The following is a 14,898-nucleotide window of genomic DNA, read 5'->3' on the forward strand; positions in this document are numbered from 1 at the left end:
TGTGAGCTTTGGGGTCTTTGCCCCTGGCAGCTGCACTCAGGCCTCAGCTGTAGCCTCCCTGCATCCCACCGCCCAGCCCCTTTGAGCTTGTGCCATTGTTCCCACCGAGACAGCCTCTTTGCCTTCCAGACTCTCTGTGGCCCACTCTGCAGAATGTGGGTATCCTAGAGAATGGTGGGGTCAGCGGGTGTCCTCCCCTCTTGAGGGCCTTGGCCACAACTGTTTCCTGTTTAGCCCAGGGTACTCGTCTGCTCGTGGCCAGAGGCTTTGCTCAGACAGCTGCTCTCAGAATGGACCCCTTGGACTAGACGGCGGGTGCTCTAGCCAGAGGCCGCAGGCCTTCCCTGACCTGGCGGAGTCAAGCTGGTGATTGTGCCCCTCTGCTCCCATAGGGTCCCTGAGCGCCCAGGATGAGAGTGGCCAGACTAAGCGCAAGTTACAGGCAGGCAAGAAGAGTCAGGACAAGCAGAAGAAGCGGCAGCGAGACCGCATGGTGGAAAGGTAACCAGCTTCCCTCCACCCCTTTGCCTGCCTCGCAGTGGGGCTGCCAACAGGAGAGCAGGGCCATAGCTCTGCCGCCTCACCACCCTCTGGCCTCCCTTGGGAGCCACCACCTGCTCGGCCGTGCATGGACCCTGCTTCCTGCCAGGCCTAGCTCCCAAGGCCTGACTCGTCCCTTGTCCCTCTGCGGCCGCCTGGCGACCGCTGGCGTCTTTGGCCTAAGACCCAACACTGCTCGGCACCGTTGCCCAGAAGCTCCGGCGCTCAGTCACTCGGTGCACGAGCTCCGAGGTGCACTGGGGGCCTGATGCCCCTGCGGGAGGGGGCCAGCTCATCAGAGACTGAAGGTCCAAGGCGCCTGTGCCACCCCAACTAGCTGCCAAGAGGCCACCGTCGTGCCCAGGAGAGATGGCAGCACCTGTGGGCTGTGGCAGCCTTGGGCCTGCCCTCTGCCCTGCCCGCCGGCCCTGTCAGGCCGGCCCTATCTGCGGCTGAGTCCTTCACGCCCCTTGGTCGGGTCTGTCTGCCCTCAGGGCTCCCGCACTGGCGCTTGCCTCCTCCTCCTCCGCCTCAGACTCTTGCTCTTGCTGGACCTTCCTCAGCCTCGCCGGCGCCCGGCCCCTGGGCTCTCCAGACAAAGCTGACCCCGTGGCCCAGATAAGGACGTCCGGCAGAGGTAGGGACCCGCCCCGAGGCCTCGGTGGCGGCTGGCCTCCTCCGCCCCTTGCCACGGCGGCCTGCTCCGGCCCAGGCCCCAGACCCCGGGCTTCTGCTGTGGACACCAGGCCCAGACAGAGCACCTCGCTCAGGTGACTCCAGGCTGCCCTCTGGCAGGCCGGGCGGGCGCCCTCCTTCCAGCTCAGACTGGTCTCTTCTCGGAAGAGGAAGATGAGGCAGCAGGTGCCCAGGCCTGCTTGCCTCCCATCCCTCCCAACACCACCCCTGAGCACTCTGAGCAGAGGATGGGCTGGGCCTTTCGGTCCCCCAGGCCCCAGAAGGAAGATGGCAGCACCTTTTCGGGCCCTGCCTCGGGACTGCGTACTCCACTCTGCACCTCAGGGCCACCTGGCTCACGCCAGGGCATCCTTCCTTCCGGTCCCCAGCTGGGCCAAGTGCACAAGCTCCTGCCCAGCCTTGGTAGAGAGGTCCTCCGGCAACCTTCCAGCGACTCTTTGCCTGTTGCAGCAGCAGCTGCCTCAGGCTTCAGCCTCCTGCCTGTGGGAAGGAAGAGCTCCTTCCCTGTCCCCTACGTTGCAGTAACTGCAGCCTGCAGACTTTCTGTCCCTTTCTACTCCCGACCCCACTGGTCCCAGCCTGTCCCCCTGCTGGGACTGCACTTCAGAGGCCCGTGAGCAAGGCCTGTTTCAGGGCTTGCAGCTGGGTTGGGTGAGGCGGCAGCACTGTTTTGTGGGACCCTTGAAGCTCCAGCCCCTCGTTTCTCTCCCGTGGCAGGATCCAGTTTGTGTGTTCTCTCTGCAAATACCGGACCTTCTATGAGGATGAGATGACCAGCCACCTCGATAGCAAGTTCCACAAAGAGCACTTTAAGTATGTAGGCACCAAGCTCCCGAAGCAGACGGCTGACTTTCTGCAGGTGAGCCTTGGAGTGGCTCAGCTGCTCCTGGATTCTCAGACCCCTTAGGACAGGGGTGTCCAAACTTTTTTCAACGTTTTTTACCAAAGGCCATATGTGGTAAAATACACAAACAGCCAGGCCACTCACTCGAGGTGAAATACGTATTGCCTCACCTGGTTTATTTAAGTAAACTAAATATATTTTTGGAATTTGCTGCGGGCCAATTAAAAATGGAGCAGCCCGTAGGCCGCAGTTTGCATACCTCTGCCTTAGGAAATAGAGCAGCTCACACGAACCTTGGTCTCTCCTTGGTATTTCTGGCAGGAGTACGTCACCAACAAGACCAAGAAGACAGAGGAGCTCCGGAAAACCGTGGAAGACCTTGATGGTCTGATCCAGCAGCTCTACAGAGACCAGGATCTGACGCAAGGTAAGGAGCTTCCGTCCCACTGCCGCCCTGCCCTCCTGGTCACGACACCCTTCTTCCTCCAGGGAGCACCTGTGAGAGCAGCCTCAGACCCACGTGGAAGTGGCAGGGTGAAGTGTGGAGATAGTTTGGTGTCTTTCCCAAACTCCTGGGTCTGTCTCAGGCACCTGGGACCAGCGGCAACTCCCTCCTACTTCCCTACAGAAATTGCCATGGAACATTTCGTGAAGAAGGTGGAGGCAGCCCACTGCGCGGCCTGTGACCTCTTCATTCCCATGCAGTTTGGGATCATCCAGAAGCACCTCAAAACCATGGATCACAACCGGAACCGCAGGGTGAGTGGCCACCAGTGCCCTTCCACCATCCTGTGGGGAGGGCCTGGATTTATATGCCTCCTGGTGAGGGGTGCGGGGGTGTGGGGAACAGGCAGATACGGGCATTTCCAGCCCGGTGCAGTCAGCGTAGCTGCAGAGAGAGGGGCAGGAAATGGGGACTCTGCCTGGGAGAGGGTGGCCCTTAAGGAGCAGTGGGCTATGGGATGTGGGCCCCTCCGTGTGCATAGGGGCCAGTAGCCCAATTCAGTTCAGAAACCAAACGGAGAAGCATATGGGGCATGTGCTGCTAGCGGGGGCACTGAGGGGTCTGGGCTTGCTCCTGTAGGCAGCGCAGTTGGTAAGTGGGGGACTACCAGCATTAGAGCTGCTGTTAGAGATCTCAGGCCTGGTGTGGGAGGGAGGCGGGGCCATGCAGGGCTGCCGCGGTGTCAGGCCCAGTGTGCCTCCACCCTGGGAATGAAGAGAAGGGCGGGAGAGAAGAGCTGTTTAAGGAAGCGAACGGAGGTCGGCGTGAGGGAGTGACCAGGAGACTGCGATCCCACCGATTTCTGGCTTGAGTACCTGGTGGATAGTAGTGCTAAGAAGGGGAGGGTAGTATACGGTACAGGAAACGGATTAAGCTTGGTAAGAAATGGAACAAACTTCTTATTTCCCAGTGTATCCCCCATGCCTAGCTCAGAAGCCAGAGCAGGTATGTTTTGGTTGCATGGATGACATGCCCGGTTGGAGGCAGCCGGTAGAGAGTGGGGTGGAGGGGCTGTGTAGCAGGGAGTGAGCTGAGAGGACCCAGTCTGCGCTAGAGAGAAGCTTGGCTGCTGTCACCCTGGAGGAGGCTGAAAGGATTTGTGAGCAGTAATAGCAGCGACGGGGAGTGTGGGAAATAGCATGTATCAGCCTTTTCCCAGGCCCATCAGACTCATCTCTGGTCTTTCTCAGCACAGTGATTCTCAGCTGGGATGGGGTTGAGGGTCTGGCTTGGGTGGCTGAGGAGATTCAGGATTGGCGTATGCCACTGATCGTTGGGAAGACGAGGAAGACGTCCCTTGGCTTTGGCAGCAGAGAAGCTGTAGGGATCCAGCGAAGGCCAGGTTCTTGGGTTGGGAGCTAATAAGGGGTAGGGAGAAGGCAGATTGCAGGGGATGGGCAGTGGTTGGCAGTAACTTTTGGAAAATCGAGGTGAAGTGAGTGATAGTTAGTGAAAGACAAACTCAAAATTGACCTTAAAATAAGTGAAAAGGATAAAGAAAGAAAAAGAGCCATAACAACTAGTACAATTACTTAGAAAGATACTTGAGAAGGCACCAGAAGTAGTTCGTTCATGGAGATAGTTTGAATACAATTTAAATACCATGTGTTTTAAAATACTAGACTGTGGCAATTAGTGAAAAGCTTCTAATCATTATGATTTTTGGTAACAGCTTTATTGAGATATAATTCACATTCCATACAATTTACCCATTTAAGGTCTACAATGCAGTAGTTTTTAATATAGTCACAGTTATGCAGCCATCCCCACACTCAATCATAGAACATTTTCATCACCTCAAAGAGGCCCATACCCTTTATCCATCACTCCCCAAACACCAGTGCTCCCCCAGCCTTAGGCAAACACTAATCTAATATCTGTCTCTATATTAGCTTATTCTGGGCATTTCATATCACAGCAATCCCATAATACGTGGTCTTCGTCCACTTCGCCGTAGTGTTTTCAAGGTTGCTGCACATTGTTGTGTGTATCTGAACTTTATTCCTTTGTATGGCCTGAAAATAGTGTCTTGTACGGGTACATCACATTTGGTTTGTCTTTTCATTGATTTGGGCATTTGGATGTTTTCCACCTTTTGGCTATTATGAATGTTGTTACAAACATTTGTGTGGACATGTTTTCATTTCTCTGGGGTATGTATCTAGGAGTGAAATGCCTGAGTTAAATAGTGTAACTCTTCAACTTCTTGAAGAACTGCCAGACTGCTGCACCATTCTATATTCCTGCCAGCAATGTATGAGGGTTCTGATTTATCCACATCTCACCAGCACTTGTTACTTGACTTTGATTCTAGCCGTGCTAGTGGCTGTGAAGTGGTATTAATTCTGTTTTTCATTTGCATTTCCCTGATAACTGACTAATGATGTTGAACGTCTTTTCATAGTGTTGTTGTTGTTTTTAACCTTTGGTCTTCCTTGGAGTTGGAGATTCCTGTTCAGATCCTTTGTTCATTTTTCAATTGTTTGGTCTTTCTGAATTAAGTGTCCTTTATATATTCTAGATACAAGTCCCGTATCAGACATGATTTGCAAATATTCTCACTCATTCTGTGGGTTGATTTTTCTTCTTGATGTGTCTTGCAGCACGAAAGTTTAATTTTGATGAAGTCCCATTTATCTATTTGTTTCTTTTGTTGCTTGTGCTTAGGGTATCATATCTAAGAAACCATCACCAAATCCAAGATCACAAAAATTTACCCCTATAAGAGTTTTAGTTTTAGCTCCTATGATTTGGATCTTTGATCCATTTCAGTTAATTTTTGTATATGGTGTGAGGTAAGGGTCCAATTTCATTCTATTCCAGGTGGATATTCAGTTGTCCCAAAACCATTTGTTGAAACGATGCTTTCCCCATTGGACAGTTGTGACAGCTTTGTCAGAAGTCAGTTTCTACATGGGTTTATTTCTGAACTCTCAATTCTACTCTACTAATCTATATAGTTATCCGCATGCCAGTACCACACTGCAGCTTTATAGTAAGATTTAGAATCGGAAAGTGTGAATCTTTCAACTTTGTTCCTCTTTTTCTAAATTGTTTTGGCTATTCTGTGATCCCTGAGTTTCCCTGAGTTTTAGGGTCAGTTTGTCAGTATCAACAAAGAAGTCAGCTGGTATTCTGATAGGATTGTATTCAATTTCTAGATCAAGTTGGGGAGTATTGCCATCTCAGCAATATTGTCTTGTAATCCGTGAATAAGGAATGTCTTTCCGTATATTTAGATCTTCTTTAATTTCTTTCATCAATGTTTTGTAGTTTTCAAGAGTATAAGTTTTTAATAACTTCTGTTGTTAAATTTATTCCTCAGTATTTTATTCTTTTTGATACTGCTGTAAATGGAGTTAATTCCATTTTCGGGTTGTTCTTTGCATGTGTATAGAAATATAATTGATTTTTGTATATTGATTGTGTATTCTACCACCTTACTGAATTTGTTTATTAATTCTAATAGTTTTTTAGTGGATTCCTTAGGATTTCCTATGTACAAGATGAGTCATCTGCAAATAGGGATAGTTTAACTGCTTCCTTTACAATCTGGATGCCTTTCCTTTTTCTTGACTAATTGCCCTGGCTAGAACATTCAGCACAGTGTTGAAGAGAAATGAGAGCAGACATCTTTCCCTTTTTCCTGATTTGGTGGGGTGAGCAACAGTCTTTCACCATTACGAGGTATGATCAAACAATACAGTGAATGTTTAAATAGGAAAAAATGTATTACAATAAAAGACACATTAATCCTCCTCAAAACACTCCTCCTCACGTCAAACACTCTTATCCCATTGTTCTTGCCACTTTCTGAAGCAGTTCTGGAAGTCCTCTTTCTTGACTGTCTTTAGTGTGCTGTCATGGCTACCTCAATGTCCTGAATCATTTTGACTTTGGGGAAGGGCCAGAAGTCACAAGGTGCCAGATCTGGTGAATAAGGTGGATGAGGACACACTGTAATGTTTTTATTTGACAGAAATTGCCATGTACCAGAAGCGATGTGTGACACAGAGTGTTATCATGATGGATGATGATTTAGGGCACACTTTAAAACACACCTCTCAACCGTGGCTCACACCCGACTGACAGCACTGAACAAGTCGAAACTTGTCACACACTGTTACTAAGGTTCGATATGCCGCTTCCCTATTGAAGATCCCTGCCTTTCTGTTGAGTGGCACTCTGCAGCAGCATTCACCGTAATTTGTGATCACCACAAAAAGGCTGTGTGTCACGCTTCACTTCTGGTACAGTAATTTCTGTCAAATAAAAGCATTACATTGTGTCCTCATTCACCTTATTCACTGGATCTGGCACCATGTCACTTCTGGCTCTTCCCCAAAGTCAAAATGAGCATGAAAGGTAAATATTTTGAATCGATTCAGGACATCGAGGCAGCCATGACAGTGCAACTAAAGACACTCAATAAAAGAGGACGTCCAGAACTACTTCAGAAAGTGGCAAGAATGATGGGATAAGTGTGTTCATAGCGAGGGGGAGTATTTTGAGGGGGAGTAAGAGCAATGTGTCTTTTACTGTAATAAATTTTTAAAAATTGAAACACTATTTTTTATCACACCTCGTATGATGTTAGCTGTGCATTTTTAATAGATGCCCTGTGCCTGATTGATGAATTCCTTTCTGTTCCTAGTTTGTTGAATGTTTTTACCCTGAAAGGGTATTGGATTTTGCCAAATGTTTTTCTGCATCTGTTGAGATGATCATGTGGTTTTGTTTTTTATTGTATTGGTGTGGTGTGTTACATTAATTGATTTTGGGTGTTAAATCATCCTTGCATCCTTGGGATAAATACTGCTTGGTCATAGTATATGATTCATTTTATATGTTGTTGGATTGGGTTTGCTAGTATTTTGTTGAGAATTTTTCATCTTTATTCATAAGAGATAATTGGTTAATAGTTTTTGTTGATATCTTTACTTTGGGTATCAATGTGATACTGGCCTTCAAGAATGAGTTCAGAAGTTTTTCCCTCCAATTCTGTTTTTTTTTAGAAGAGTAAAGAATTGGTATTAATTCTTTAAGAGTTTGGTAGAATTGGCCTGTGAAGGCATCTGGACCTGGGCTGTTCTTTGTGGGTTGCCTTTTTTTTTTGATTATTAATTCAATTTCTTTACTTGTTATTGGTCTATTTAGATTTTCTATTTCTTCTTGAGTCTGTTTCAGTAGTTTTTATCTTTTTAGAAATGTGTCCATTTCATCTAAGTTACCTAATTTATTAGCATACATTTGTTTGTAGTCCTTTTTATTTCTGCAAGGTCAGTAGTCCCTTTCTTTCATTTCTAGCAATTTGAGCCTTCTTTTTTTTCTTGGTCAATCTTGCCAAAGGTTTGTTAATTTTGTTGATTTTTAAAAAGAATACACTTTTGGTTTCATTGATTTCCCCCCACCCCTGCCTTTTGTTTTTCTTTTCCAGACTTCATTAATTTCCACTCTAATCTTTATTATTTCCTTTCTTCTGCTTGCCTTTAGGTTAAATTTACTGTTCTTTTTCTAGGTAATTGGTTTGCAATCTTTTTTTTTTTTTTTAAGGAAGGCGCAGCTCACAGTGGCCCATGCAGGGATCGAACCAGCAACCTTGGTGTTATTAGCACCATGCTCTAACCAACTGAGCCACCCCTGCAATCTTCTTAATGTAGGCATTTATAGCTATCAGTTTTCCTCTGAATACTGCTTTCACTGTATACCATAATTTCTGGTATGTCCTCATTTTTATTCATCTCAAGTTATTTTCTAATTTCTGTCTGATTTTTTCTTAGACCCATTAGTTGTTTATGAGTGTCATGTAATTTCCACAAATTTGTGAACTTCCCTAATTCCTTTCTATTACTGACTTCAAATTTTATCCTATGTGTTCAGAAAACATACATTGTATTATTTCACTTCGTTTTAATTTACTGAGGCTTGTTGTATGGCCTGGCATATGGTCTATCTTGGAGAATGTTCCCTGTACACTTGAGAAAAATGTATATTCTGCTGTTATTGGGTGGAGTGTTCTGTATCTGTTACACCTATTATTGTTCAAGCCTTTTATTTCCTTGTTGATCTTCTGCCAAGTTGTTCTATACATTAATGAAAGTGGGATATCGAAATCTCCAACTGTTATTGTTGAATGACCAACTGTTTCTGCCTTCATTTCTGTCAATTTTTATTTTATGTATTTCAGTGCTCTGTTAGGTGCATCTATAATTGATAATTGTGTCCTCCTACTGGATTGGCCCTTTTATCATTATAAAATGTCCCTTTCAATCATAGAAACTTTTTTTGTTTTATATGCTATTTTGTTGGATATTTGTATACTCAGTTCAGCTTTCTTATAGTTGATGTTTGTATATCTTTTTCAATTCTTTTACTTTACATTTACTCATCTTTGAATCTATTGAATGTATAATAATATATGCTACGGACAGCATATAGTTTGATCTTGTTTTTTTTTAAATCCAGTTTGACAATCTCTACCTTTTGACTGGATTATTAATCCATTCACACATCATGTTATAGATACTGTTGGATTTACCTCTGTTGTTCTTCTAGTCCCACTTTACCTCTTTCTTTCTTTATTTCCGTTCGTTCATTCATTTGATTTTTAATGACTGAAGCAAAAAAAACATTTAAAACCACAGCTTCTTGAAGAACCATTTGTTCTTGCTGGTCTTGTACCTCGCTTCGAACTTGACTCGGCCTCCCGCTGGGTCTTGTCCACAGAGTACCTTGTGGCCATGAGGTGATTGCAGTTATAAACTTTCACAAAAGGTTTCATCCTGGACCTCTTAGCAGTTTTCTTCTTGCCCATGACAGCTGTCACTTTTCGGGCATAGCAGTCAATTCCTGCCACCAGAGCATGGCTGTAGGGGCAGGCTGAGGTGCCATCATCAATGTTCTTCATGGTGACTGCTTTGTATCTGGAGTAGTGTCCGGCCAGGACCAGCACCACCTTCCTGGGTTCATAAACTTGCCCATTTCGACAGCAGCCGCTCAGACTTACAGCAGAAAGGAAATAACCTCTCTTCCGCCTGCTTTCTTTTATACTATTAGGTATTTTTTAGTGTAACATTATAATTTCTTTAATGATTTTTTAATACTACATTTTTGGGCATTATTTTCTTAGTGGTTTCTCTAAACCTTACCTTATACATACTAACTTCTCAAAATCTCCTTCAGATATAATAACTTAATTTCATTGAGATTAAGTTACTCCTCTGTAGCTCTCTCTGCTAGAAGGTTTTTGTGTTATTGTGATACAAAGTATTACATCCATATATGTTACAAATCCAGTAATATAATATAGTATAATTGTCACTTTATATAATTTTTTGTCTTTTAAGGAAGCTGACAGAAGAACAATTACATATTTCTAGTTTTTGTGATATTAGCCTTCTTATTTCTCCTTCCGGATTTCTTCATTTGGATTCTTCCTGTGGATTTGAGTTACCATCTGTAGTCACTTCCATATTAGCCCGATTCAGCTTTACTCACCCCCAGTTCTTTGTCCTGTTATTGGCAAATACATTACATTTCTGTATGTTATAGGCCAAACAATACAATTACATATATATTGTTTTATACAACTGCTTTTTAAATCAGTTGAGAAGATAGGAAAAGAAATATGCATTTATAGTATAGTATCTTATAATTATATAATTACCTTTATTGTTCTTCCATGTGGATTCACATTACTGTCTGCTATCACTTGCTTTCATCTTGAACTTCCTCTGGTATTTCTTGTACAGTCTGCTAGCAGCAAATTCTCTCAGTCCTTGATTGCCATATGTCTTTATTTCACCTTCATTTTTAAAAAGATAGCTTGGTTGGGATAGGATTCTTGGTTGACAGTTTTTTCTTTGAGCATTTTAAATATGTTATTCCACTGTCTTCTGGCCGCATTTCCCCTGAGAAGTCAGTTTTTAATCTTATTGGGGTTCCCTTGTAAAAAGTGATGATTCATTTTTCTCTTGCTGCTTTTCAAGATTTTACCCTTGTTTTTGGCTTTGTGGATCTCTGCAGAGCTGGTCAGGCTGCCATTCAGAAAGTCTGTCCTTGAATTCATTTTTAGGAAGCCTTTTTAACCTTAATTCCAAAAACCTGATAAGGATAATACCAAAATGTAGATTAGTTTATTATTAAAGAATAAAAGTGCTAAGTAAAATATTATCATTATCAAAGTAGTAGTGATTCAAATGTGAGATACATTTGTGTTTATGTATTTGGAGTTTGTTGAGCTTCTTGGATGTGTAAATTAAAAAGTTTTGCATCAGATTTGTGAAGTTTTTAGCCATTATTTCTTCAGACATTTTTTTCTGCTCCTTTCCCTTCTCTTCTGGTGCTTCCATTATGCATAATCGGTCATTTAATGGTGTCCAAGGTTGTCAGCCTGGCTATTCATTTTTCTTCATTCTTTTTCTCTGTGTTTTTCATATTGTGTGATCTCTGTCGATCTACAAATTCACTAATTCTTCTGCCAGTTCAAATCTACTGTTGAGCCCCTCTAGTGAAATTTTCATTTCTGTTGTATTTCTTAGCTCCAAGATTTTTCTTTGTATAATTTCTTTATTGATATCTCTATTTGATGAGACAGTGTCATCATGCCTTTTCCTCTTCCTACCCCTCAAGTCTTATTGTATTTGCTTGTCTCTTTGTTTAGTGACTAGTCAAATTATTTTAGCGAAGTCTTTTTTCTTCCTGACAATGTGAAGCCTCTGATACTGAGTCTTGGAGGAGACAGCCATGGGCAAGCGCACAGCCACCCTGGGATGACAGTGGTTTTGACAGCACTGCCTTTCACTGGCTCTCTCCCAGACTACAACTCAGCTGTTAACCTCCACGAATTGTTGGCTGATGGCTCTATTGTTTTCATTAATGCCTTGAGGCACTCAATTGCTCTTCAGTCTGATCGAATTAAATTTGGGCTTCTTTACAGGGATTGTATTTTTAAGGTCATTGTTTGATGAGATTTATTCTGAACCTAGGGAGGTTCTTAGCTCTCTGTTTTACTGGTTCTCTCTGGTAACCTAGCTAGCCAGTGGTTTAGTTTATATTGCTGTCGCATCTACCCCTCTCATTTTAATTGCTTTTCTCCACACTCTGCTGTTTTGACAGAGCGCTTAGTCTTACACTTCCAGGAACTCTTGCAAATGGAGTAAGTTCCTTTAGGAAGAAATTGGAGAGCTCAGTGTTTTGAGGCCTTCTTTTCTTCCTGCACAAAATCTTTGAGCCTAGGCTTTGGAGCTTGGGGTGGGGACAATGGAGCACATCTCTCTGAGTGACCCTGCTGCTTTATAAGAGATGGGTGGGGAGGCAGTAGTAACCTATGGTCTTCTTGGTTTGGTTTGCCTCTCCCTGCATAGAACCTCTGCTTTATGAACAAGCCAGTATTTTCAGCATGCCATGCCCAAGGTCAAGCCACCATTCTATGAATGGGGGCTCAATAGAGGAGGGAAGTCCCCACCTCTCAGAGGAACTGTGCCCAGAACTTAGCCTCGGCAGCACGAAACTAGATGTTGGGAAGATAGAGCCCTCAACTGTGATGAGCAGGGACGAGAAGGAGGGCTGTGTTCTTGGCAGCACTGTCTATAGAAGAGTTTCCATCACTCCGAGCTGCAAGGCAGGGAAGCAACAGATCATGTTTTAACCACTACAACTCACACTCTTTTTACTGAGTTTTAGTAGCTTTTCCTTACTAAATATTTCGTTTGCTGTATGTCCTTAGGACAATTTCCAGAGACTTTAAAATAGTCGTTTGTTTGTTTTTAATAGTTTTCATCCATTTCACTAGGGAGCAGGTCCACAGAGCTGCTCAGGCTACCATGCTGGAAGTCTGTCCTCGAATTTGTTTTTAGGAAGCCTTTTTTTTTTTTTTTATTGGGTACTTCCAGGACTTTTCCAAGTCAAGTTGTTCTTTCAATCTTAGTTGTGGAGGGTGCAGCTCAGCTCCAGGTCCAATTGTTGTTGTTAGTTGCACCATCCCTTGCGGGAGTCAAACCGGCAACCTTGTGGTTGAGAGGACGCGTTCCAACCAACTGAGCCATCTGGCCACCTGGGAGCTGAGTGGCAGCTCATTGACTTCATTCTAATTGCGGAGGGCACAGCTTGCTGGCCCAATGTGGGAATCGAACTGGCAGTCCCGTTGCCAAGAGCTTGCACTCTAACCAACTGAGCCACCGGTCTGCCCCCTTTAGAAAGCCTTTTTAACTTTAATTCCAAAAATCTGATAAAAATGCAGTTGTAGATTAGTAATGATCAGTTTAGTAGTGATTTCAAATGTGTGATACACTATAAAAGTTTGCTTCTGGAATACATGGATGTTTCAATAAGAAATAAACAACATTGTCAGTATAAAATACTGGAAATGAATGCATATGCAAATAATATGATTATATTCTTAGAAAAGCTGAATGATTCCAGCAAAACGTTCTTAGAATTCATGGAATTTGGTAAGGGGGTTGGGATTCAAGATAACACAGAAAAAGTACTAGTTTTTCTCCACTCTTGTAATAACCAGTTAGAAACATAAATGGGGGAGAAAGTCTATATGCAGAATAACCATAAAATGTATGAAATAACTAGGAATGTAGATTTAAGAAAGTTATGGGCTCTTAAACTTCCAAGACATGAAACAAGACCTCAATGAATGGAGGAACATACTGTGTTCTTAGGTGGGAGAATTAATAGCAAAACGAAACGAAAAACAGTTCTCCCCACATTAATGTAGACAGTGCAATTGCAGTCGAAATCTCAGGGAGGGGGCGGGCTGAAATTACTTTAAAGTTTTGTTTGTAGAGGTAAGTCTAACAATAGCCAAGAAAATGATACAAAAAGCAGTAGTGATTTCAGGGCCTTGCTTTAGTAGATATAATTTACTGCAAAGCCAGTGCAATTAAAATGTAACAAGTGATACTGGTACAGTAGGAAAACTGGAATCAGAATAAAGTCTAGTGAAAGATCCCAGTATGTTTTGGAACTTCGTATTTGTCAAAGTCAGTATGGGTCTCTTACCTGAAACCCTGGGGCCAGATGTTTTTGAATTAATTTTAGGATTTCAGAGCAGCCACATGGTACGATTGATCACTAATGTCCCCAGTAGGACCTGGGAAAGTGCCTTATAGTTGAACCATCAGTAATTCTTTAAGCCATTTCTATAAGTAGGATAAATAAAGATAGTACACAAACAATGTCAGCTCATGTTTTGCCACCAAATGAGTTTTAGTGGAAAACTTTTCCTTTTCGATTTCAGTTTTGTCGGTAAGGGGATGTGGACTTCTTTTCAGTTCAATGAGGTAAACTGGTTGGTCTTACAAATTTCTGGAAAGGAAAGTTGGCTTCTACCTCAGACCATGTATTTAAATTACAGAAATTTCAAATGTAAAAAACAAAAGAACAAAATTTAGATTATTATTTGTTTACCTTGATGTTAAAGGAAGCCTTCCTGAGCAAGTGGGGAAACCCAGAGGCCATGGAGGTGATGGCCGCTTAGAAACACTGGGTAGGTGGCCCAGTGTGCATATCAGAGCACTAGGATTTGCTGGTGGGCAGGGACATGCCATGGGACACAGCAAAAAGATTCCACATTGGTAACATCTGATACCGAGGGGGAGGCAGGGGACAAGTACCTTGTTGTAATACAGGTGGAGGAAGCATGGCTCATAACTTTTTTGCAGAGGCACTCATCTTTTGGGGAACTTGTTAGAATTAAAAGCACCAGCGTAGAAGTATTTAAGTTTATTCTGGTGGTGTTTGGTTATTACAACAAAAATGTCGACACAATGTAAATGTGCCTCCATTTGGAAACACTCTGTGTCCATCTGTGCTCCTCCAGGACGAAGGATAATGTGTTGGCAAGTGAGGAGGAGTTGGGGCGGAACCATCTGCAGTAGGACCCTAATTGTGCACCTTTAACTTGTTTCCTTTTGAGCATGAGGTCTATTAATATTTTCCCCAAGTGGTAGAGAAAAATGTGTAAAGAGAAAAAGGTGAAGGTTGGGAAAGGGAGTAGAAACAGCAAGTGAGGTGGCTTTTTGAACTGTGGTGTAAAGATTTGTCTGGGGTCCAGTAGGGGTCTTGGAGGTGGTCTTCCCCCCTCCCAACAAAAGTGGCTTTATTGTTTCCTTTCTGCTATGGCTTTATACATGCTTATTACCTTCGTAATGACAAAAGTGAAATTTGCCTGTACTCTGACTACTGAGGAAATCACCTGCCATGTGGGTGTAAGTCCTAGAGAAAAGGCTCTGGCAGTTATAGACTATCACATATCTTTATTATCGTGCAAGGGGAGAGATGAGCCTTATTTTAAGGATTG

The 14,898-nt window shown here is 43.6% G+C and overlaps 1 protein-coding gene and 1 pseudogene across 3 annotated transcripts in view; one reads left to right on the forward strand and one right to left on the reverse strand.

Annotated features, from left to right (window-relative positions):
• Window positions 1–14,898, forward strand: part of AKAP8L (A-kinase anchoring protein 8 like) — a 29,809-nt gene that overhangs the window by 13,162 nt on the left and 1,749 nt on the right. For all 3 annotated transcript variants that reach the window (XM_019736859.3, XM_019736857.3, XM_019736860.3), the window contains 4 exons: window positions 393–501; window positions 1,954–2,095; window positions 2,402–2,507; window positions 2,709–2,839. In XM_019736859.3, coding sequence (XP_019592418.3) covers window positions 393–501; window positions 1,954–2,095; window positions 2,402–2,507; window positions 2,709–2,839 — 488 coding nt within the window. The remainder of the gene's footprint in view (window positions 1–392; window positions 502–1,953; window positions 2,096–2,401; window positions 2,508–2,708; window positions 2,840–14,898) is intronic.
• On the reverse strand, window positions 9,218–10,057 carry LOC141572777 (large ribosomal subunit protein eL27 pseudogene; annotated as a pseudogene).

This window comes from Rhinolophus sinicus, chromosome 15 (genome assembly GCF_057876585.1).
Source record: "Rhinolophus sinicus isolate RSI-liver-muscle chromosome 15, RSI-T2T, whole genome shotgun sequence".
Taxonomy (NCBI): Eukaryota; Metazoa; Chordata; class Mammalia; order Chiroptera; family Rhinolophidae; genus Rhinolophus; species Rhinolophus sinicus.